Below are 26,291 nucleotides of genomic sequence, written 5' to 3'. Positions count from 1 at the left end.
TTAGTTTTCTTACGTATTTATAGTTTTAAACGTTTCAATAATTTTACGAATTTACTTAATTCTGTTTCAGGTACGTTATCTTCGTAGCGTTCTGCCTAATGGTTAGTCTTTAATGGTATTCTGGGAACACGTCCATTGCGCCGATTGATGTCGGTATGTAATTTGACTCACATCGGTTGCTTGATAATGTTCGATACTCAATTTCCGAATGTTCTCCATCAATGTCTGCTTTGATATCGATCCAATTTGGAATGCTAATCACATATTGAACGATTAAATTATTGCATTAACATGGCAATACCCGCATCGCGAAGTGTTTTCACGACGCGCTTCCGATTTTGAGAATATAGACCGATCGCGATTATTACAACGAGTTATTACTCGCGCTTCCGAGTTAAATTATTTGCATTTGCGCTGTAGTTTTATTCGATACATTTGTTAAAGCTACGTGAAAATTACGACGGATTAATGTACGGCGAGATCGAGGGTATATTTATATTCGTAAAATGTATGCCGCGATGCTTAGCTGAAATTGTTTAAAATTAAAAAAATTTAATACCTAAAATTTAATTGCCAATTTGACATTATGTCATCGAATATTATGTCATATTTGTGACGTCTTAATATCAATTAAATTCGAGTAATATACTCCGTGCTTAAAGATATCGCTTCCGTCGTTTGATCTCGTTCCACATCACCTATTCTTTTGACATATCAACGTATAGGTCTACATCTAGACTCGCGATGTATTACAACCGTGCCGAGTTATTGCAATTTGCATCTTACGCATCACCGAGATGGAAGGACTTCGGTAGCTCGTAGAATAATAAGGCGACTGAAAAGTAGAGGATGCATTCAACTAATGAGTTCGCTCTTGCTTTGAAGCATCAAGGGATATAGATAGATGGAAAGCGGGAGAGTGATTATTTTTTGTAAGTAATAATCGAATGTGATACACGAAATACGGTAGCTGTGCTAAACAAATGTCACCCATGCCGAGTTATGAATAAATTACGGCATACACAGGAATTTAATCGAGCTATTAATTAACATAGAGGTTTATCGATTGAATTGATTTTCTGTAATTAACGTTTTTTTTTCTTTTTTTGTCGACTCTGCATGTTTAAAAATTATAGTACACGAACCGGGGATAATAATTGATAAATAAAAAGGCGCGACGCGATTCTCCTTAGTTGGTTCGCCTAAAAGCCGCAGAGGACCAGCAATTAATGTCGTATTCATCCAGCTACATTGAACGTTACTTAATATATATGTAAAATGAGGATTCGCGTCATCAGGATTGCAGAGCATGCGTTACAATTTTGTCGAATGGAATGTATGCTAGCAAAGCACGCGGTTTATAGCAGAATTCGTAGAATTTCCAATGAACTGTGGTTGTTTGCTGGCTATAACATTCTCCACTGCTCAAAATTTTATCCGTGTCGTTCATGTTGCAGTAATTTTGCAAGCAAACACAAAACGATGAAATATTTATACTCTTTTAACATTGATTTAAACGTAATTGGATAGCTTTTGGGTAAAAAAAAATGAAATATAAAAAAATAAAAATAAATGCAACTGCAGTTTTGAATCCGAGACTTTTTTGGAATGCGTATATATTATTTGATTTATATTAAAATAGTAACTATACTTTTTATATCAAATGCAATAAAGAGCAAACAGGCTGGTAATTACTGCTTTACTTTCTGCGCGAACAAAAATATATTGTCGATAAATTTTATTAATTAATTAAGTTTGAGTGGTTAACCTGTTGTTGAGATTTTAATTTATATTACGAACAGCAGGGTTACTTAAAGTATATTTGAGAATCTCTTTCCCGATATTAAATCGAGATCGTAAATGTTACGTGATATTTTGTGCTGCTTCATATTTTAGAAGCCGGCCAAATATTTTTTAACGTGTTTATTTATACGTTGATTTGTTATCGAAATGCGAGAAAGTGAAAAGAAACAAATTTGATAAACGAAGTAAATTAAACTAGGTATCGTACTTTCGCGATAAATAGCGAAAACTAGGTCGGTATCAAATATATCAAGAAGGAAATGGAAATTGATAAAGTTCGAAAACGTATAACTAATGTTTGACGGATTTTACAGCAAATGCTTTTAGAATACACCCACTATATCTTTACACATACATTAATATTCTTAATAACCTAAGTTTTTATATAGAAATTGAACTTCTGGGTCGTGCTCGATTTTATTTTACTTCACTTTTTTTTTTTTTTTTTTTTTTTTTACGTTGAACCGAAATAAAGTCGTCAATAGACGTTCTCGTTTCAAGATTGATCGTTGACCTCAAACATTACCTCGTGTGACCGCGGGGAATCTTCTTTTAAATTTTCAACGTTTACGACGCGTCGAGTCATCTTCGTGGGCGTGAACGATCCTGAAAATACGCTCTTGCGAGATTGCGACCCCCGAGGAAAATCTTCCGTTCTGCTAGGTGAAATCTTTTGCGAGAGAGAAAAATCTCTCTGGCAGCCCTGACGCCCGCGGTCTACGCGGAAGTTGATCGGATTGAGCATTGTAACTGGATAAGGGTGTCAGAGTTGCAGACTCTTTAAAGACGCACGTGCGAAGGCGAGGCACCTTATCTTTACAGCGTCTTTCGCGAGCTGCGCGCCACGGTGCTTTCTAGCGGGCCGTTTTGCTTGATCTCCAAACAAATTTAATTAAACCGGAAACGCGACGTGATGTCGTGGTCGCGGGAAATTGAAATTAGACGCTCGCGCGCACACAACTTGCGCTCCTTTGCCTTTTTATTTTTTTTTCTTCTCATCCTCTCTATTTGTTCTTTTCCCTAACTTTTTTTTTTTTTTGCAAAGCACTTGTACATCATCTCAAGCTCTCCTCAGTGCATCGCGGGGTGTTTTTCGCGGTTTCATCGCTTTTGTGATCCTTCTCTGTATGCGCGCGGATCGTTGCTGTTCCTACGGCAACCTTAATTGGAAATTTCTTCGTGCGTGTTCTCAAGTTTATGTGAAGTAATAACTTATGAAAGTAATTACTTTTCAAGGTTATCAAATATATTTCAGATTCTTAATATTTCTTTTCTAAGGCGTTCGAATTAATATTGAATATTTATGCTACGTATGTCATGGACTTTCAACTATTTTTTGTGCATTACTGATTCAAGCAGCCATAGCAATAAAATTAAATTAAATTAATGATAAATTATATCAAAAGATTTCGAGGAAAACCGCCTGCGGCACGCATTTGTACACGTAAACGAGCTTGCGCCCGCAAGATGCTGCATTTGCCTTCAACTCCGATAAGAAAATAGGTTAAATCTCGATCGAAGTTTCGAACAATGCCGCTTGTGTAGCGGTGGGGTCGTCGTGAAAGCTTTATCTATATCGAGTGCAATTCACCTCGGAGGCTCGGCGCGCGTCAAGTTCTACCGATCGCGCGGGGATAGAATAGAATCGGCTGCGAGCTCAAACCGCCGTTTGAGAGGCTCTTTAATTGCAACACGGAGAAAACTCCTCTCTAGAAACTTTCGGGCCCGCAAAATGTTGTGACACTGAGCGAACCGTAAATACCGTAGGGCTACGGGGACGGCGGGGCGGGATCGCGACGCTTTTCCGATGGCCGATCTCTTAACCCCCTTCAGAAGAACTTACTGTAGAACTCTTCAAAGTGGCAAATAGATCCGTGAGTTTGCAGCGTTCTCGCGGATTAGCTTGCTCCTTCTCTTAGTGTCTCGGGTCAGCCGCGGGGCATTCTACGTTTCATTTTGCCGAGTTTCGAATATAACCGAAGTCTATGATCATTCGGATCGACGTAGCTCACACAGTCTCGTCTGATTTCATTTCGCGAGTCTCTGATAAGGCTAAGCTTATTTGAACCGCAAATTGACTTTCATTTAATGCGATAAATCATCGGAACTTTTGTTTTTCGCAAATTCACTCTTGAATACTTGGCGTGATTATTTTTTTTTTTTTTTTGCCGAAGCGTCCGACTATTGGGTTGGTTTCGACAATTTATCTTTATTGCGAGGAAAGTCCTACGCTTATAAAAAGAATGATAATTTTTTTGTTGTTTTATTGCTTTCATGCACAGCGCGGCGGGAAATATATAGATTTCAGCTTTATCGAAATTGAATATCGAACACGATTGTGGCATATAAATGTCGAAGTCAGAGATGGCCTTATTTAAATATTGATCACGTAATGCGATGAATTGATGAAAATAAGAGAACTTTCGTTACGGCTTAAGAATATTATACATATACAAATACGCGCGTGACTGAAGAGAGATAGTAACAAATCGTTCGTGTCACAATTCAAACTCGCGTGAGTCGAGGGAGCGGAATGATTAAAAACGTGAAATGCAGCCGCAGTGAAGCGCAACGAAGGTGAAGTTTTGTATAAACGTGGAGCCATTTGGCTGATCTTGATGGATAAAATTTAGTACCTTCGCGTACGAGCACGATAGATCGATAGGTGTCGGGTTGGCTTTATTAAGTTCTCGCGCAGCTTCATCCCACGGCTGCGGTGTAAAAACCTTCGTGTATTGCTAGAGAGGTGAGGTCGGCCGGTTGTTAATCGATAGGGTCGGGTGTGGTATACTTGCGTGACGAGTCGATAATTAATTGGTCCCGAATACGTAGCAGATCGTCGCGCATAACGCGACCGGGTTGCGTAACCGGCGGCGTCATTTTACGTAATCAATGATGATTTATGGTTACGTTTGACTTTTGCGCGAAATGGATATTTCGACGGCAAAGAATAATTCATTAAAAGCGCAACTGATAGCTACGTCGATGCAGTCTGCGACGTAACGATTCAGTGTGCAATTTGTTTCGTTGGAAAATACAACGGCGAAAGGATTGCAGTCGCAGGAAAATCTACACACATATGTATATATGTGTGCGTGCGTGCACGTAACATATGCGTACGTATGCGTGGAACGTGCTCTTTCTCTGCACGTGTGCACTTTAGAGGGAAGGATTGCGCATACTTTTCGATAATAACGTAATTAATTTTAATAAAAATCGCATCCGTACTTTTCTATAACGAGAAAGTTTCGCTTTTATCCTCAATCTTACGACGGGAAGAAATAAAAGATGGAGCAGTCCAATGTTAAATGGTGGTTTCAGTATCTAACGGCGATTACAGGTATATAAATTTGAATTATTTTTTAATTTTTTTTTTTCTTTTTTACGATTGGGAACTGACAGAAAGAATTTAAAATAAATATATTTTACATCAACTGTAAATCGCTACAGCTGGCCGTCGGTTATTATCATATTAAAATTAAACTATAAATTAAAAGTTTAGAAATTAATATTATTTAAAGTCTTGAGTATCTTTACGTGTTTTTTTTTTTTACGTATAAATAATTTTTCTTAATTTTATTTTATTTATTTATTTAAATTATCTAAAGAAAATTATATAATTAATTCTTTTTTTTTTTAATTTTATATATCTTTTTTCAAAATTTTTTACTGCTTATGAATTCTACGAAAAAAAAAAAATTAGGAAAATAGCAGCCTAAACTTTATTTTATTCCTCCGTTCGATTTTACCGTAGCTACTTTAGCGATGGCAGTTACTGGAACTCACATAGGCTGGACGTCACCCACTTTGCCAATATTGAAATCATCCAATTCCTACATCCCGATAACATCCGACGACGCTTCCTGGATCGCTTCTTTCTACCTTTTGGGCACCATTCCCGGATGTGTCTTGGCAGCTTTTATCGTAGACCGTCTTGGTCGTAAAATGAGCCTTCTGGTAAGCGGCGTGCCTCTATCTCTATCGTACATTCTAATCATTATCGCGTGGAATCCTTACGTTCTCTACGCTGCTCGCGGTATTAGTGGTATTGGCCAAGGTATATCATACGTCGTTTGTCCGATGTACATCGGCGAAATCGCCGATAAAGAAATCAGAGGTACTCTCGGCTCTTTCATCAAATTGATGGTGACTTTCGGAGAGCTGTACGCTCACGCGATCGGTCCGTTCGTCTCCATTCAAGTGCTCGGCTACAGTTGCCTGGTGATACCATTAATATTCTTCGTAAGCTTCTCTTGGATGCCCGAGTCGCCGTATTATTTACTAATGAAGAACCGTCAAAGCAAAGCGATGACGAGCCTGAGGCGCTTGAAACGCTGCGTTTCCGAGGAACAGCTGAAGATGGACATGGAGCAGATGCAAAAGATAGTAATTCGCGATCTCAGCGATCGCGGCCGGTTTTGGGATTTATTCAGCACGCCTGGCAATCGACGTTCCGTTATCATCAGCGTCGGCCTGCAGTTTGTTCTTCAGTTCAGCGGTATTGCCGCGGTCGAAACGTACACTCAGGAGATCTTCGAGAGAGGCGACACGAGTCTGCCCGCGAGTATCTTTGTCATTCTGTTGAGTTTGCTTCAATTGATCGCTGGTCTCGGGGCGGTGGTTCTGGTCGACAGACTCGGTAGACGACCGTTACTCATCACCACCACCCTTCTAGCCGGGATCGCAATGACCATCACCACTGTCTTTTATCTCATTAAAATTCAGTTTGGAGTGAACACTACTAGATACAGTTGGCTGCTTTACTCTTCTGTGATATTCTACGAGCTTATAATCGCTTTGGGCCTGAATCCGCTGCCCTACATGATGCTAGGCGAACTGTTCCCGACAAATGTCAAAGGCGCTGCCGTATCGTTAGCTAATCTAATGTCTTCATTACTGGCTTTTATTGTTTCTAAAATGTATCAAGTAATTTCTGACAATTGGGGAGTGTACGCGGTTTTCGCTTGGTTCGCTATCAGCTGTTACATCGGCGTGGTTTTCATCGCGCTGGTCGTTCCCGAAACTAGAGGCAAGTCGTTGTTAGAAATTCAGGAGGAGCTTAATTGTAAGCGGAAAAAGGAGAGAAAGAAGAACGACGCGAAAAGCGAAGTTCAATGTATAAGTACGATTATTTAAATTGATAGAAATAAAGCTGCAATTTTTTTATGTAAAAAAGTTGAAATAAAATATTAAGAGCGTTTAATTTGCTAAGTATGCAGTCTCTTGCGTTTTTACTTATCGAAGAAAGAAATTAAATAAAAGTTTTTTTTTTGTCTAGAAAAATGTATGTAACGTGTGTAATTTTTACGAAAATTGTTAATTTTTTTTTTTATTTCTCTTGAACGTATTATAGAAATTTTCTTACTGCTTCTATTTAATAATTATTTTTATATTTCAAATGTGATAAGCATTAAAATATTTGTCCATTAAATATTAAGAAATAACGTTTTGCCGTATTTGATATATCTCATACAGTATATCGGATCCCTACATTCTTCGCGTCGCAATGATAAATTGTACGAGGTTAAATCATCACGATAACAAGCTTTGTTTAAACGTATGTGTCTTCCTATGCTGCGCACGCGTTCGTGGAAATTTTCTGTCGCTGTCGCGAGATACATTGCGGACATAATATGTCACGACGAAGCTACGTGGTCTTAAAATCTTTTGCGCGGGCGAGATTGCGATTTTGCTGTAAAATAAAAAAAAAGAGAGAGAGAGAGAGAAAAAAATATATATATCCTCGCATCAAAGAACGTCTTTAATACCGTCTCCGGTGATCCTCGCTTTTACGTTTTTTATCTTCAACTAAAAGAACAAAAAATATCGTGCGCCAGTTTATTTGTCCAGCAACGATGGTCTTATCGGGTTGTCGCTTTCTCATTGTTATCCTCGGGGATGATAGTTGCCTGCACGACTCAACTCCATTCTTCTCGTTATTCGAGGTTGCCATTTGTGTTGGGCATTTTCTACACACAATACAGCGTAGCGGCCCTTTTCGCCATTGGTTTGAAATTCGAAATAATACTCGGTCGTTTTATCTTTCATCGCGAAGTAAAGTTTAAATATCGGCACAAAGTGGCGAGTAGCTTTTTAATTACGGGGGGTTCTTATAGTTAGCAAATATAATAGAGTATCCGGAATCAACACACTTTGTCTCGACTACTATATATAAAATATTTAAAGCTATTTGATTATAATTAAATTAATCGACAAACGGAAATTCTATCAATATTATTATCTCGTAAATAAGTTGGAAGTGTCGCCTTTTTTTGCATTAGGGTGTTAATTATCGACATATTTAGGGCCCAGTTACTAAAAGATCAGATGCATCTTCTGTAAAACTTTTCTTTCGATGCTCAAACTTTCGATGCATTTCTCTACTCTCCGAATATCCACCAATATAAAGAAACGTTATTGATCGGGAACGTGGATATATAGACATAGCGTTTGGCACGAATGTACACATGCGTGGCAGAGGTGGTTAAAAAAAAAAAGAAAAAAAAAAAATATTATTAGAATGGCGTTGCCATTGAGAGGAAAGAGCAGCCACTTTGTTTCTAAGTAGCACTTTCAATGCAGTGCAGCCAGATGCAATTTAACGTTTGACGCGTCAAATGCTTCGAAAGTCAATGTTTTTCGATCGCGACCGCTAGAGGAATCGTATTACATTCTATTTTTATATTTTTATTGATTTAATTTTCGACGTTAAAAAGCGAATTATTTTATGAGCTGATTTTAAATAATTATTGTTAAAACGCGGAAGTTGTATTGTGATATAAAGTTCTATTATTATTCGACTCGTTGGTTTTCTTGACAACACCGATAATAGAACGGAAGACAAATTTTATTTTAGATTAAGCTTATAATATATGCAGAAACGATTATTAGACCCAATTTATCACCGTCTGACGGAAAAGGTGCGGGGGACCTTCAGATTTTTACGCTATTGTCATTTATCTTGAAACATTCAGAATCTTTATCTTCAGATTTATCTATTTTCTTTTTCAAAATTACTTTATCCATCAATGTAAATGTATGTAACGTGAAAGATTCAACTTTGATTGCCTCTAAAGTTAATTCTGAGCTACGTTCCTTTCATTCTATTTTACTAATATTAATTGTGACGTTTAATTTTTAGAACATTTCTTGTAAGCACGAGCTTCCGTGCAGGGCTTAATGCGTATACGACGGTGGCCTCTGTACATGTAATCCTAATCTAGATTTATTCCTGGTCAATGTACCCGTTAACGACGCTCGATCGATACGACGGCATTCAATGCTCAATGCTAATTATAATTGGTTTCAATTCGCCTCGGGCGTGACATTGAATCGGTTTATATCAAAGACGCAAGTATACCCCGTTACTGCGACAGTTTGTCAATAGATGTAACAACACTGAGAGAACGAAGCTTGAATAAAAATGCACGTAGGGCGAATAAAAAGATTTTTTTTTTTTTTGCCTTGATGGCTCCTGAATATCTAATCTTCCCATTTTATTAAATATTCACATCAGCATTGTCGCAAGACATCCTTGGCTTTCTCTACTTTTAAAGAATAAAAGCTGATGGTAATGACACGTTAAATAATAAATTCTAATACGTTACGCGATGTATTAAATATCTCTCGTATTACATATTAAATTGTGTCCCATGTTTACGACAATGCAAATGAGATATTATGACTAATGACGTAGCTAATGAGCACGCCCGGCACATTGTCATAATGCAGAAACTGTTGCTTACGTTTGCACGTAACGAATAAATAATAGAATGCGCCGCGTATTCCTCTTTAATTTAAACTGCGCGATCGTAATGAGATTTCTGTTACCGGAGATATGATATATCGGTAGGCATATGGAACGTTTTTCTCGTGATACATTTTGAAATTATTCCCTTATCGGACGTATAACGTACCTACTTGTCCGGCGATATTTATCAGGCTACGGAAGCATGCAACGAAAAAATTTTTATCTCGACGAGATGCACGGATTTTCTTATTATTTTGGAATGTAAGTTCGTGCTAACGTAGATAACATCGATGGATTTACATCGCCGTTCGCGTAAATTGCTAGTACCGAAACGATGCGTCCGAGAAACTCGTAGTTTAAGTTAAGGGACAAGGAAAGTTCCTGGGGGGAAAGTTAATTTTAAGAACTTACATCGTGGCCTCTTAATTAATTATTAATTCCCTTGTTGATTTATCGTTGAGGGTCATGATGAGGGGTGTGGATTTTTTGAAAGATTACAAAATGTGACACGAAAACGAAAGGTTCGGGAACCTCTTGTGTATTATCGATAATCGAAGCAAACCGCGTAGAAGTAGTTGCGTCGAGGTTTACGCGATAAACCTTGTTCTCCTGTATCTTCGTGAAAATGAGGTTGAATACATCGATCGAACGGAGGCAGGTGTTCCAGCGAGATTAGAACTGATCACGATTATATGTATAATTTAAGTTTACTTGTTAAAATAGATTGCACATCTTAATTACGTAGCGTGTCGGGATAATTATTCTCGAGTATTAGAAAAATTGTTGCAGTCGGAAAAGATAACTCAATGTTCGGTTCAAATATTTAAAATCTATATAAATTAATACTCATATTATGCTTCATTAATGACAGAGCATTATTCTTATTTTTTTTCTTTTTTTTTTTATGTAATAGGTGCATCATTACCTTGGTGCTAGTATTATTCGCGCAATTTAACTAAATTCAAGATTTTGGGCATATTAAACGTAGCTCGCATCCTTCGGTTATATTAATAATTAGTATTTTAATTAATTTGTCGCTTTGTTTCGCTGTCTCACGTTATTGAAATACCCGAAGTTGTTTTAAATGTACATACTCGATACTCTTATCTGGCAAATAGTTTCCATTATGGAAACAGATTGTAATTTTCGGACCCTCGGCTTCGAGAACGCTTATTGTGAAAGTGCGATACGTGACATCGGGACTTTGCGCGATAACAGTATCTTTCGCACGAGCACGCGTGAGCTTTGCATTGCGGTACGTCATAAGGCGCCCGGCTACCATAGCGGCAGCCTTGGGGATTCTGGTATGGAGCGGAAATCGAAGGAAATTAGTTCGAAGTTCCACTTTCGAAACGGAGAATCGGGCGTGCTATCCCGCAGCGACGCTCGTAAAGCGCGAAACGAAGTTTCTTACGACGGCGATAGGATAAAAGACTTTGAAAAGCGATACGAAGGCACGGCGTATTGCACGGCTAGCAATATATAGTTAAGCAGCGCGGATAGAAGTAGACTATTCTTGGCGAAAGTTTTTCTCAATCAGCTACGATACTTTCTTCGACCGGTGCTATTTCGTGCGGCTTACGATCCCCAGGGACAATTAAATTGCTTTCATGTATGATTTATTTCTATTGTTCTCGTCGCGTATAAAAAAAAAGAAAAAAAAAGAGAGAGAGCATATAATAAAATAACACCTGATGGTGAATAACGGATAGAGCGTGGGACTCGTAAATATAAATAAGGAATTAGAATGAACATAATCAACTTAATTAAGTAAGTAAGTAACTGAGAATAATTAGAATATTAAATTATGAATAAATTAAGATTAAATATATTTTTGATTAAATCAAAAAATGAATAAGCTGTGCAGCATGTGCGATTTTCGACGCGATTTAATGTCACGTATAATAATGACGATCATATTGTAATTTGTGGGCGAATCGAAGATGTTAGTATAGGAAGTACAACACTAGTTCATGTGATGAATAGGCGACTTAACTGGATGACCTGTACCGAGGATCATCAAGTTGGACCATGTTCGAGAGATCGCGGGCATCCTTCCTTGAATATCGTGTCGCACCATTCCGGATGCTCAGGATGCACATACCAATTAGCGAGATGATCTTGTTGTTTAGATCGATTACATAGCCGCCGCCGGCGAATCTAAGTGTATCGTTTAACGAGCTGACGATGACCTTCAATTAAGCCGAAACGTGCAAATGCATCGCTATCGGCATCTTCTCTCTAGGACTTTATTTATTGCAAACGTATTTATAATAGCATGATTGCTTACTCGTGTTCTTTACGAAAAAATTAAAATTTAATTATGTATATTTTTAAATACTTTTAAATATTAATAATAAGATATAGACTTATTAGGAATATAAAATTTAACTTTAATTAATTTTTTTTTTTTAATAAAAATTAATATAAAAGTTTTCTGTATCTATTAGATTTCTGCTGTACTTTACTTTTTAAATGACTTACTTTTTATATGTCAACGTTTAGATGCTTCTATGTATTTCGTATGCAATTTTATTTTATTATTTTAAAGTACTCGAAACGAAAAGGGATTTTCTAGCTTTAAATAATTCACTGATAATTTGGGGACTGTCATGTGCTGTAATTTTGTATATGTATAATCGCGTCACGGCTATTTTAATCCGTAACGAGAAAATTGTCGACTACATGCGGAGAGCATTACCTTATCTCGAAGCAGCAGCGTGGTCGTTTCTGTGTAAACGACATTACACAGAGTGCTGTATGCAGATGCAACTAAGGGTGTAGCTAGGTATTTCGTGGGTTCTCTACGATGTATGCGTGAATCGTCGGTCGCGAATCCGATTTATCGCGCAGCAGAAGCAACATTGGGTGCCGGCGCGCTTTCAAGCGGCGCGGCACCGTTGATTAATACGATTCTCACGAAGAGTCGGAGGAGGTGCATCAATCACGGGTACGTCGAAACGGTCGCTGCTAGTGAAGAAATATGCGGCCGCGCTATCATTCTCGCGTAGATACGTCGGGACGCGGGCATGTACCGCGTACGTATTTTTAAACTTCTAAATAATTATAATCCAAACTAAGTGTTTCGCGAGCGCGACTGCAAAAGCGCGATCATCTCGAAAAAAATATTAAAAAAAAAAAATAAAAAGCTTTTGACGCTCGTGAAACGTCTGCGTGTCGAAGCGCGTTTCTTTTTCCGTCAAATATTAGCGTGGAGATTGTCCCAGATTTCTTCCGACTGCTGATTTTTCGCTATTCCGTATACGAGCTTTGCGCATTTACAGCGCACTTTCATGCATATGCAGCGGCACATGCGTGCATGCATCTATGTATGAGGGACGTATTCCCGCATCTCACGCGATGACAACAGCCACCGATAACGGCGGGGAAAATCTGCTGCGCGAAAATATCGCGGGGGATAACTCAATCGAAATGAAATAATCGCTCCGTGAAATTATATAACCGATTGGTTTTTTGTTTTCATTCGCGATCGGATACAGTTACTATTCGATTGCGCTCAAATTTCCCTGGGTATCGGGGTACTTTTTCTGCGCGCGGATACGTTCATTTTTAAAAGAACTTGATACCGAGCGTCACTAAGCAGCCGTTTCTTCGTTTCCGTATGCGCAACGTTCGTTTATGAGGAAGAGGTACAAGTGCACTTATTCATAATTAGTAACGCGAACGAAGAATGTCTGGCTCACCGCGGATCGTAAATTTAAACTGCGATAACTATTTTTTACAGTTAACTACGAATGCATATATTCTCCCTTTTTCAGACGCATTTTCATTCTGATGTAACATTATAACCTCGCGGAGAAGAAATACGGAAACCGGTAAACGTTCCTCTGAAAGCTCTAAAAAAATTTCAAAATGACTCGCGCTTGTTTAATACGATATCTAAATGCCGATCTAAAAAGCGATTTAGATCTTAATTAATATAAATATATAAATAACGTTTCAGTGCTATTTTTTAATTATAATGAAAATTCTCGAACAGGGTCGTATCAGCTGCCGATCAAATAAGCAATCGTGCTTTGCGCTTTTGGATTGGTTTCGCGTACGGTCGGTTTAGCGCGCCAATGCAGCTACTAAAGGTCTCCATTTTTCACTCGTACCGCACATATATGCTCGAGAAACATCGCCAACTAGCGTGGAGCTGTTTCCCTGTTATACCCCCGCGGTATTCCCGGCACGTGAGAAGCGACGGAGTGCCTTATTTTTACGCCTGCGGTCCTACGTGCGCCCGGCACGACGTTGAGTCTTACTACTCAGCCGGTCGAATCCGTCTATTCGCTTGGTACGTATCTCGGGTGACAATAAAAGTCAGTAGCCGACAATGTTGAAGTACTTCGGGCTCAACCGCGTTAGACGAGATCGGAGTATTAGAAACGTAGAAAATACTGCCGCGGCGTTGGGCTTCACGTGGGTTATTACAGCTTTGCTGAAGCACGTATGAAACGCTGCATTCGACGACGGAGAGATATTACTGATAACGGATGATATATTCCCGATGTCGCGTCACTGATTGCTTCGGCAGAAATCACGTAGGAAAAATATCGTGCATAAATCCAGACAAGGCAAGAATTTTTCGCGAAAATATTGCTTTAGAGATATGTCCATAGTCGTATTACGCGGAAGATTGATGGTTTTGATATGTCTTAAAGTCGCATATGGCAAGAAGCAATATTTCTTAGCTTAATAGTATCGTTTATACATGACAAATATCGCTCGCTATTGCAGGATAAAAGCTCTGTGAGTTTTCATTTTCATGTAACATTAGAATTATACCTCTTTTATATTCGGAAAATATAATAATAAGATTATAGCTGTGCATATTTATTGTAATATTAATTTAATAACGATTCTACAATGTATTTTGATATTATTTTATTCCCTGAAATCTGTAATCTTTTTTTTATATTAAAAAAAAAGATTTTATATTTAAAAGCAATTTATAAATTTATCTCGTAAACAGCATATTAATTATTTTAATGGGCTCTTTGATGCGTCCATTACTAGATTAGTTGCTCGTGATACTTCTCAAGGGTAACTCCAAATCCAAAAAAGAAAAAGAGCAGTAAGCTTGATATTTTCGCAGTCGCGATATTTCTTTTACATTTAAGTGGATAGGAATGAAAATTCTTATCGGCCTTCCGTCGGATTCTATTTTTGATAGATAAAAATGATGAAAAGTGATGTTTGCATTCCTCGTTTAACTCCTCGTTTAACTATTTACTGGTATTTTATATATCATACATGACACGCGTACCTACAATTTTCTTTCGCGTTTAATGTAACGTAACGTGCACGACGTAATATCTACAGCTCTGTAATACACTTTCCAGATATTGCGAATATGTTATATACATACATATACTTATTTCTGCATCTTCTTCTTTGAATGATGCTACGTAAAACGAGTTAGAATACAACACTACAAATTTCTGTTGAGCGAATTCAGAGGCGCAATATTCCGTCGTTGTATAAGAAAATATTTCACGTAAGCGCAGTCGAACATTATTCGCCGAAAATTAAATTCAGAACTACGTTAAATAGATTTTTACGTATATATTCGTGATAGTCGACGGTGAATGCTTTCTATTCTATGGATTTTTTATTACTAATTTACATATTATATTATACCGTGAATTTTATATTATTAAATATTAATTTATTTTCAAGTAATATTTATATCTTAATTAATCGCGAACGTGTACCTTTATTATAGTATTACGAATACAATGCATTTATTTATTGAATGAATATACAAACGCGTTTAATTTTTGTTTTTTTTTTTCCTAATTATTTTAATCTCACGGTTAATCTTTGGTAGATACACGAACGATATTGAGTGACGCGTTAGCTCAAAGTTCAGGGGCTATATTTTTTCTCTTCTTTTTTTTTTTTTTTTTTGGAACGGATTGTCTATTTGAATGCGTATTGTGCGGGTAGAGAGAAACCGGTCGGGATTTGTACGATGAGATCTGTGCCGCGCACGCGATGTCATCATTGCTACCAGGGCGAAGAGATACATGTACGTTGACCAGAAACGGAAATTTTCGCATGTTTGCTAACCAAGAATCCCGCAAATGCATCAGGCACCGATAGTTCTGGATGTTGTTCACAGCACCTGCATTGCGCGACGATAGCCGAGGTCAACGTCGAGCGCGAAAATCCGCGATCGCACAATCCGCGGTCGTGCAATCCGATCGGGAGTACTGTTTCAGTGTGCCGAATACCAAAGCGCTCTTGCCTGCGATATAGGCTTTCATTCAAAACTCTGCGTGTCTCCTCTCTCCTGCGTTTTCTGTCAACGTGCACACCCTTGCCCGGAAATTCTATACGCAACAGTGGCCGTATATGCGAGATTTAGACGCTTTGTTCAATGCTAATACGATTTACAATAATATCATACTTGTCGCGCTTTCATTGCCGTCACATATATCATTATTCATTCCCACTGTTTCTATTTGATATTGCAGTTTCTGTTTCGTATAACTTTGAATAAAATAAAATTTGTTATTAAAATTAGACTTACTTTTTTTAATTTTTTTTTAAGTTATATAATATAATTTATCGCGATAAAGCGATGTAATTTCGATTTAATGATAAAAAAAAAGACGTCGTGAATGTAAAGTGTTGTGAAAGGTGTACGGATATAGTAGAAGTTTTACCGCGATAGATTGAAATAGTATCCAGAGTGTTTATACTACTTTTTACTTTCGCGAATGCCGCTGATATTTTACTTTTTTTTTCATCCCCCTCCCCATATCGGATCTCTTGGATTTCACCAGCGATGGAGACGGAAGAAGTTGACAAATGGTAGCGATCGAAGTCACTTGTAAGGTCCATTACGGCGCGAGACAAGTATACACTGCGCTCCTTCTAAAATCCGAAAACGTTTATCGGCTAACGCTCAGTCTTCTCGTGTCTACGCCATCGAATATATTCTCTAACTCCGATTGCCCTTCGGTTCAAATAAGAAAATTAGATTCAGTTTCGCGAGCCCTTTTCATCTTTTCTGCTCGGCTATTTAAATGGTAAATTCAGAAAGTCGGCTAATAAAATTTTGATGCATCGTGCGTTCGCGATGTATTATTAATAAATTATCGTGTCGAGTCACATATCATATAAAACTAGTGCAAGTTGATTTTTTAAAACGATACCAGTACTTTAATTTTGTCATAAATATAAAAGTTAAATTTTTTTTTAATAAAAAATGTTAGAGAAAAAAATGTTTTTTTTTTTTCCAGATTTATACGACCCGTTTCTTTATCTAGTTCATATATATATATATATATATATATACTTTTTATAATAAGTTTGCCACTGGAGCGAAGGCAAAAATCGAAAAAGCACTTTATCAAAGGTCACCGTGCGTCGTTGCATTTCTGCGGGAATTATTCGTTTCGTTTGTCGTGGGTCAAGTACGGGGAGGACCAAGCAATTCTGGAACCGTATTAATCTTCTGCCGTCGATTGGCTGTCCGCGACACTACCGGGATGCTCGCGAATTTTTCATTCTCCGACCTCCGCGCTCCTTTTGCTTCGTCGCGACTTCGCCTCTATCGTTCTCTCTCCCCCTCTCTCTCGAAAAAAAAAAAAAACTATCACTGTAGTCGATAGCAGTTTCCTATAATTTATTGTTTATCGTCGAATAACTCTGCTGAATAACTCCCACCGATTCGTTGCGTGCTTGCCGTAATTGCTGGCGAGATTAATCGTTCAGTCAAGTATGTTCGTATCTCCGAATGCTTACGCATGACTATATTCGAAGAAAATCGATAGCAACGCAAATGCCTATTTTAGAACGTCCGCGTTGTTACGTGATATATGCGGACAATCGTGGGTTAACGCGTCGACCTGGAATTCGATTAGTTAATCAGTCGCGTGTGGCACGGAATTTTGATACAATTTTACTTAATCGGGTAAACGATCGCCATGGGATCATTATGCATAAAACAGAAAACAGCTCGTTATTTTCATCAATTATTACGCTGGTGAATAATTGAGCAAGAACTGACGGGCCCGCATTAATCAGTTACAGATTAAACGACTCATAAATATAATATTCGAATAACGAGCAAGCGTGTATTACCGTTTTAATTCAATTCCCAGTCTAATCTTATCGACCTTTGATTTTGTACGCGAACAATTATTTTGTTCCACGAGTTTTAGTGTCTCGCATTACCGCGCGTATCGCCTGCGATTATTTGTTTTCGACGTATTCACCATGGCGATTACCGACCGTGTCCGTTTTATCTCAATTATTTCCTATTTAAAACTGATACGCCGAATCTCCCTTTGACAGTATAAAAAGAAAAAGTTACGTTCGACGTTAGCCCGTTTCTATAAATTCATTCACGTTATCCCGTTGCTTTAATTTTTTTTTTACGACTGTCTATAGAGGTGTGTGCGAGATATTGCAAATTAATATAGAATTATTAAAAGTGTCAAGGTATCGCGGCGTGTAAACGGTGCTCAGAATTACACAGGCGGTGATATAAAAAAATAAAATAAAGTAAAATAAAAATCGTTTCGCAACGCGAACCAATAATGTCGTTGGAAAAGTGATATTTCCGATACCTGCAATGGATTTCGCGTCGTGACATACGATGGAAACGGTACGTAATACACGAGAATCCCGGCATTGTGTTCCTTTTCGGTCAGACTGGAGCAGAACGCGTAAACATACCATAAAATCTGTTGTATCCGCGAACCGTAAGAATCACGACGGTCCATGAATGCGTAAAGCGTCGGTTTCCGCCGCGCTGAGTCGTATTTATCGCAACCATTGAGAACGTTTGCTCATAGCGCACGACGGCGAATTAAAGTCTATAAAATCCCGCAGCCCGAATACGCTCCGACGTATACCCATCTACGGCCGGTACGAATCGAAACGCATTTGTTTCCCCGTGGCGCAGCCGCGTCCGTTCCGACAACCGAACGTGTTGTACGAAATCACGAGTCTCGTAAACGAATCTGTCGCCTGTCGTACCGCGCGGTGGAACCGCCGATTTTACGGCACCGTATTCGAACCGGTTCGACAGAAGCTCGGGCGCCGCGAGTTACTTCAACTTTATCTTCGACCCCCGGCATTTGCCGCTCGTCAAGCGTTAACGCTGCTGTTTTCGTTTTCACCCTCTCTCGAAATTATTGCGTACCGCCGCACCTCCGTAGTCTCGCGTATTGTATTTACATGCACCACCTTGCGCGAGCTCGGTACCGATACACTGTTTGCTCTCGAGCTGGTAAGGACGGGATACAATCGTGTTTATATAGTAAAACGAGAACGATCGACTGCCTCGCAATGCGACAACTCCCTCGGAGTATACGATCTTCGTTGTACATTATTGCACCTCCCACGTCCCCGCTGTGTACGTAAACCGCTAGCGGAAGCAAATTCGTGACGGTATTTCTAGATATTTCGGTTTTGAATCGGGTAACTCGAAATAGATTAAAATGATCGCGACCGAGATTTTGTTACTCGACGTCGAGGATCCGCTTTATAGTTAGAATGTTATACGTGGTCGAAATTTTGCTGAATTAGCTATTGATAAATTTGTGTAACGAGTATTACAATTTGTTACGAGCCGTCTGATATTGTCTAACGTAATTAGTACTTTTTAAATATTAAAGTATGTTTAAAATATCTGATCTTAATGACATTTTATTTGCCTAAAAAAAGATTCTTATACAGTTGGATATTTTTAATTAATATGATTAACGAATAATTAATTTATTACGTTCTGGTATCACGAGTATATACATATTTCACGAAGTTTTTTTTTTTTTTTTAGCTATGTTCATACATTTCTCGCGGAGTTAATCTTAGTACATAAAAGCGAGTAACGTACCGATATTGCGGAGAAACGAAATTGACATTGATTTATTTAATGTATTTTTTATTGCTTTATCTTTCAAAGTAAAATATACGAACGGTGAAGTATTCACTTGAATCCGAGCCTGAAAGTGCTATACCGTGCACTCCGCGAATACTCGAAAATCGCGCTCATGCATAACGACCTAAACACCACCCGTGCAATCCTCTTGATTTACGATTTTAGCGAAACGACCGGTTGGGTACCGACCCATAAAGTCGCCGCTTTTACTTCCCTCTTTCGTGTCAACACGCGCGAACTTGACGTTGATATGCAGAGCCCGATAAGTCGCTATGTAACGGCGCGTTTCTATATAAAGTTATTATCTTTATCAGATTGCCAATCGCAAAAGCACCACTATATCTCAGCGGATTAAAGACCATTGTCTTTCGATAATGTCTTTTTATTTCTTTCTTTTTTTTTTCTTTTTTTTTTTTACTAATATACCTATTGCTAATATTTTATTATTGAAATCTGAATAATAAAATTAATTTAACGCGACTAATTTATCAAAAGTTCCCTCCCTCAAGGTTTGCAAAGTAATCAATTTGATTATATGTATAATCACGAAAGTAACTTATAAAACTATAATAATTAATTGATTAAACACGTTATCGCGATTATTCGTTGCATAAACTATTCAATGACTATTGCATTTAAATTATCACTATAGAATTATTTTCGAAGCATATAATCCCGTCGCATTAACCTTCCCGTTTAATATCGCCGTCGTTTTGTGTTCATCGGTTGCGTTAATGTCCAGTTTGACGTGAAATCTCATTGGCAAGCTTTCGTTAGAATTTTGAGCACGCACGAGATATACCACTCTTTTGCTCGCACGTCTCTTCGTATTTTTTTTTTCTTTTCTTTTTTTTCTTCACCTGCACCCCGAGGGGTATTTTGCGAGCCCTCGGAGCAACGGTGTCAGTATCACCAGGTTAGATAACGCCGGCGTCATCCTGAATCCCAAGTACAATATCTCTTCTATTCGCTTAAGGCGTCCTGTCCAAAGATCAGCGGCTTTTCAGTCGCCTGAGCGATAGATCTCGTGCCTCTTAAAATTCCAACCTCGACCACCATCGGTATCGTCCCATCCGCTCTCTTCCTCCTCCTCCTCGATTTCACGCGGACGCGTCGCGAATCCAGTAAGAACATTATCGTCGTACCTAAAGTGTAACCGGTATAGTCCGGCTCACGGTAAAGGCAGTTACGTCTTTACTACGTCGCGCAGTTAGCGGCGTTACGTTTGGCCACTTAACGAAATTGGCGGTTTTAATGATTAACCCAAATAAAATGTTGACGATACACAGTAAAGATATACGAAAGCTGGAACCAAGTTTTCCCCGCTGGATAATACTTCGGCGAAGATAAAGTACTATTCGAAGTTTTTATACTGTTCACGCGTAATTTTCGAAGTATCTTAATTAAAAACTGCCTCGGAGTAGGATACTTTTAGAAGGTAATATTAAAACATTCGAAATTGTTCCACATTTGATAACAAACGTTAATTATCTTTATCTATTTTTTCTTTAAATACTTATTATTTACGAAAATTAATTGTTTGCTGCATTTAATCAAGCCGTAAGCTCCGATTGTTCCTCGAATTTCGCCGCTAGCCAGATTTTTAACCCAGATGCTTGAGCAACAAACCAAACGGAATCTTTTTACCATTTTATTTTTTAGCGACGGGTTTACAGAAATGTTTTATGCTTCCCGGACTGATTGTAATTTTTTTTTCCTTTTTTTTTAAAGGAATTAAAATCTTATTTGGAGAGTGAAGACACGTAGATAGTCTCGTCGCAGTGTGCTATTCTCCTGGGCCATGAGTAGAAATATAATATCCCGGAGAAATTGTGTCTCATTTATTGCGTCTCTAATTTTCGTCGTTGCATTTTTTCGTATTACACTTGCGATAGTATTATACGTTCCATTTTGCCAGCAGTGTCATTTTAATCAGCAATCTACTGTACCTTCCGCGGCTGTTACTATTTTCTTTTCCCTCCCTTAAAAAAAATAACAGGCAACAATGCCTCTTAAAAATTATATTTTTACGTAGTAAAACTTTATATACGTATATCGGGACATCCGGCGTAAGAATGAAATTGGTTACGGTTTCGGAATTTACTTCGGTCAATTATTTCGGAATTATTTAATTTGCTACGAAACCTGCTTGTACCGATTTGATCTGCTTTTGTATCCTCTAATACTTATATCGTTTATCCTATCTTACTTTCCGTATGCGAGAAAGTTTGGCGAGGTTTATGCAAATATGTGAAACTGCAACGCGAGCGAAATTCTCCCAGATTATGCGGACGTTCTTGCCGAGGCGCAGGTACATGTTTACAAGAAACCGACGAAGATCATGAGTTTGCCCGAATTCGCGATGTATCTTCGCCGTGGAAGCGAATATCTCCTTTTTCCCCTCTCTTTTGTCGTTCGATCTGCATCTCCATCCGTCATCGTTTCGCTTTGACGTGAATTTTGAAAGAGCCCCCCTTTCACGTAGCTCTTGTAGAGAGAAGCATGATGTTAGAGCAGATAGATCTCGGTAGCAAGATAGTAATAAATGACACTCGTAAGGAAGATGTATTACAATGCAGATTATATTACCTTATGGTGTACCCTAAAGCTTTATAATATATAACGTAAGTGCGCACAACGTGAGTCGTACATTCTGCGATCGTAAATCTAGTTACTTGCGAGATGATTAAAAAATTATTCAAGCCACGTGATATCTTTGTGCATTTACCCCCCAAAAAAAAAATAATAATAATAAAATAAAATAAAATAAAATTAAAAAAAAGAAGAAAAAAAGAAAAATAATAATTTGAATGGTATATATTATTTTGTTTAGTAGATCATAAGTTGTGACTGTCGATGAAATGATTCCTACTTCCCGTTTCATATGCCGCGTAAACTGACTGGTTTGCAAGATTGACTTGCGGGCAGAAGCTTGTCACGTAGCTTAAAGTTCAGAGGGACTGCCTCGGATGGTAGCAAGTGAAGGCTCAAAGATACGGACTAATTGTCAGTAATGTTTGCGACTGAACCGAACGGTACCGTGGTAAATGTTTGCGGTGCAACGGCGGTGCAAGGATCCCCCGTAGTCTGACCACTGACTGTTTTCAGAAACGTCCGCTTTACCCGGCAGTGGAAATACACGCTGTAACTATTTGGCCAGACCGACGGTCAAACTTCCGGCTACGAAATTCAACAAATATCCGGCCGGTACTGTTTACTGCTTAGGAAGTGAGACGCGGAACTTTCTACGACAGTGATATTGGCAACGCGTTAGGCAACCGAGGTGTCACTCATTATGGATTTGATTGAAATTATGTATTAAACTGATCAGAGCGAGACATTCGAACGTACGTGTATTTAATTTTATGCACATTGTACTAGTCATATAAATTTTGAATTTTTAAATTAATTAATTTCATCCTCAGATGTTCGTCTTTTATACATTATCGCTCAGATATAATTGAATTTAAAGTAATACTTGTAAAATTTAATTAATTTATCCGGCAGTTTAATTTTTTATTGAATATTTCCTAAGATTAAAAATGTTTAATGAATCTCTTAGACACAAGATTTTAAGTTACGTTATTTAAATATTATTAATTGTCTCGGTAAAGATTTTATCAATAGTAATAAATGCGAGATATAAATGGCATGTATTACGGCTGATTTTAATTACTGCCTTTCTGAAACAAGCAGCTTTTCTCGACGGTAAAAGCGCCTGATGTCAAAATATGATCTTCACGATACGGTCTTAAGAAGGCTTTTAATGTCGCGAAGCCGAGCCATATATTACAAGCAACTTAACGTACGAGAGGCGGCTTCCTTGCACCGGCAGCGCGCACCAGCGCTTTTATTAAAACGGAGGAAGACACGTTTGCCGCTCTAGTGAATCGTTTACCCGTTTGAGAGATTACTTTCGAAAGAAACGGAGGCCCACTCGCGACGATTTCCCCGTTTGCGGTTGTTCTCTCGTCTGCTCGTGCTAAAGGGTCTCATTGCCGCTGTAAAATTGGATTTTCGAAATGTCGCTACGTTACAACATTATAGCTGCTGTTAAGCGTTTTCGCCGTGACGGATGGCCAAGTATAACGGAGTGAAAGGACATTTATCGGCACTGTAGCCAGCGGTCACACCGCTGTAATTATCCACCCCCTTGCACATGGCGGAACCCAGTTCTATCGATTTTCTAGATATGATAAAGCAGATCGTGACGAGGTCGCGCACTTTTTCGTGAAAACTGCACACCGCAGCAATATTCTGTTCCACGAGCGAGCTTACGATAACAAATTTTGAATAAATTTATAACAATTAAAATTATATGTATGCACGTACGTAACGTGTACATATCGCAGAACGATTGTATATGGCTTCAAGTCTTAAGGGATATTATTTCAGCAAAATGTTACATGCTTATTTTGATAATAACGTGAGTTAGGTTTGTGTTAGATGCGTTATCGCAGTTAGATTTGTAAAATAAAAAATTAAAAAATAGAGTAACGTATGCGTAATGCTGTGCATATATTACGTAGCAGATTGTAAATAGTACTTATTATGCACATACATAAGCATCGTAATGATAATTAAAAGTTGTATCGAGGAATATGCTTTATAAATACTCGAGATGGCTATGAAAGTTGCTATGGCAGCTTATGAATTATATAGAGAGGAAGGTACACGTAATTCACTGTCATAAAACTCTTGAATGCTATTAAAGTCACAATTTGTATTCTCTTTCGTTCTTTTTTTTTTTGGTTTCATTATTTCTTTATATATTTTTGCTTTTTAATCTTGTATATATTAGCGACTTTTATTGTTACTATTATTGTTTAGGTTTGATATTCTGTTGCGTACTAATTTAATATAATTACAACTCTAATTTGTAAAGTTATTCTTTGCAGATAAACTTTAGATGTCAGAGTTTGAAATAAATTTATGTAAATCGGATAATAAAATTAAGAATTTATATTTTTTTGTAATAAATGCGCATGGATATTTTTGTCATTTACTTTTCTTCTATTTTTTTTGTATATAATTAAATTTGTAACAATTAAATAATTTTCTTATAAAATTGGAAAAAATTAAAAGTAGTTTAATGAAAACTTTATGTATTGTTTATATGTATATTATTTAAAGGTTTAGTAAATCAATAGCCATCGTTGTGTTCGTGATAAAAAAATTGATCAAAGCACCTGAGTTTAATGCGGTTAAGGATTTATGTGTTTCGACGAAGTAAAATTTGCATAAGCGTCGTTAATTTTACATTCTTGCGGCGCGGATTAGTATTAACTCTTTTTTTCTAATCGATTTTATTCCGCAGCGACGAATGGTCTGAAATAACGATTACACGAATTCGCAACGTAACGAGACAAATTGTTAAGTCCTCTACTAACTGGTAATATTAATTTTCCTCGGCCGCTCGGTTGAAACTCTTTCGCATCGGATCAAGGACTCTCTACTCCTCGGACCTTTTTCATTTTCCGGCAAATCCCGCACTAAAACGTCGCGCAGCTGCAGGACGCCCTGGCTTACATTTTCAACTACCTTCTCCACCTTTCGCATTTCCTTGTACGATATGTCAGTTGCAAAATCTGTTTGTTTCCGCCGCTATGCGTCACCTTCATGCGAAAGGAACGGGATAGTCGCAACAAAGTCATGTGTCAACTAGCAAACCTTTTCTCTTTCGTAAATTCGTATCTGCGCGTCTACGAACAATGACGTAATTTTCTTTCTTGCAACGACATTTTGCCTACCATTTACATGCATTAATATTCATTAATAGCCCAGTTCATCTTTGTTAAAAACAGATAATCGGTTATCTTTCTGAATTACAACTGCGGCTCGGAAGGTTTACTTATTTTTAAAGAATTTCAATTTTACTTGATACACGCAAAGGATTTATATCGCTGTCGCGCCTCGGCGTCTTCAAGGCATAATTTATTATAACAAGAGCTTTCTAGTTTTGCTAACGTCCCGTGGCGTGAATCACAAGCGCACTTTAAAATTAATTTTCTAGTCGAGATTGAATTTCAAAGTGCCGCGGAAAATTAAGCAGACACGTTGAGCTTTGTCAAGGGCAGAATGGCGTGTTTCCCCGAGGTTTCCTACAGGTTAGAATAACCGTGTGATAGAGGGTCTACCTGCTGTTTGCGCAATTTCGGTCTCTTCCCTCTCCTCTTTATCTCATACATACCTAATCGCGCAGCTATTCCGGTCGCGCTTGTGTAAAAACAGAGGCCAGTCGTCAAGTATTCATCTCTGCGACACTCTTGCGCTTGCCTTCGTTTCTTTGCTTTCGCCTTTGCCACCCAATTAGCGAAGCCCCTCCCATACATTTTTTATCATTATGCCTTTTAACTTCTTCCCTTTCATTAACTGCCGGTGGCGCAATTGTTGGAAGTTTAATTCCGCCTTATCATGCCGCATTATCGGTAAATAGAGAATTCTTTTTGGCCAATGGTGCTCTTTTTTTTCATATATATATATGTATATATAAAAATATTAATTTTAGAAGTAAATGGAGTGGAAGCACTTCCGACTTTGGATGCTCGCTCGTTCTCGGTTCATTATTCCAATATTCCGTCGCGGCGTTCGAATGTGTTTTTATTCTGCCTGCGCGCGCGCATATTAAATTTGCACGAACGGAAATGATATTGTCGCTATCTACGCGCGTCCAAGCATCACTGCGAACATTTTTCTGGACTTTTGTTTCATTTTATCAAAAACGTGGCATGCATAATGGACACTGACGCTGCTCGATAGGAAAAATGTGATATAAAAGAGGTATTTCTGTATTTCGATTTTTTTTTTTCCTTTTTTTTTTTTAAATTTATTTTA

General features: G+C 38.1%; 2 protein-coding genes across 2 annotated transcripts in view; both read left to right on the top strand.

Moving 5' to 3' along the window:
• The window catches only part of Invadolysin (leishmanolysin-like peptidase, invadolysin), a 217,513-nt gene that overhangs the window by 52,986 nt on the left and 138,236 nt on the right, over positions 1-26,291 (top strand). The window lies entirely within an intron of this gene.
• LOC139111273 (facilitated trehalose transporter Tret1-2 homolog) lies at positions 2,964-11,355 on the top strand. Its single transcript, XM_070671425.1, has 2 exons — positions 2,964-5,143; positions 5,558-11,355. Exons 1-2 carry the CDS (start codon positions 5,092-5,094, stop codon positions 6,937-6,939), a joined length of 1,434 nt encoding a protein of 477 aa, XP_070527526.1. The 5' UTR covers positions 2,964-5,091; the 3' UTR covers positions 6,940-11,355.

Source organism: Cardiocondyla obscurior, linkage group LG02 (assembly GCF_019399895.1).
Source record: "Cardiocondyla obscurior isolate alpha-2009 linkage group LG02, Cobs3.1, whole genome shotgun sequence".
Lineage (NCBI taxonomy): Eukaryota > Metazoa > Arthropoda > Insecta > Hymenoptera > Formicidae > Cardiocondyla > Cardiocondyla obscurior.
Note: the sequence above shows the minus strand (reverse complement) of the source record. Positions and strands in the feature narration are given on the sequence as shown.

Bases quoted from the DNA above. Each gene is read 5' to 3' on its own strand.
- LOC139111273 (XM_070671425.1), top strand. From the start codon at position 5,092: ATGGAGCAGTCCAATGTTAAATGGTGGTTTCAGTATCTAACGGCGATT. The intron at 5,144-5,557 runs GTATATAAATTT...ATTTTACCGTAG, and splicing joins GTATCTAACGGCGATTACAG to CTACTTTAGCGATGGCAGTT.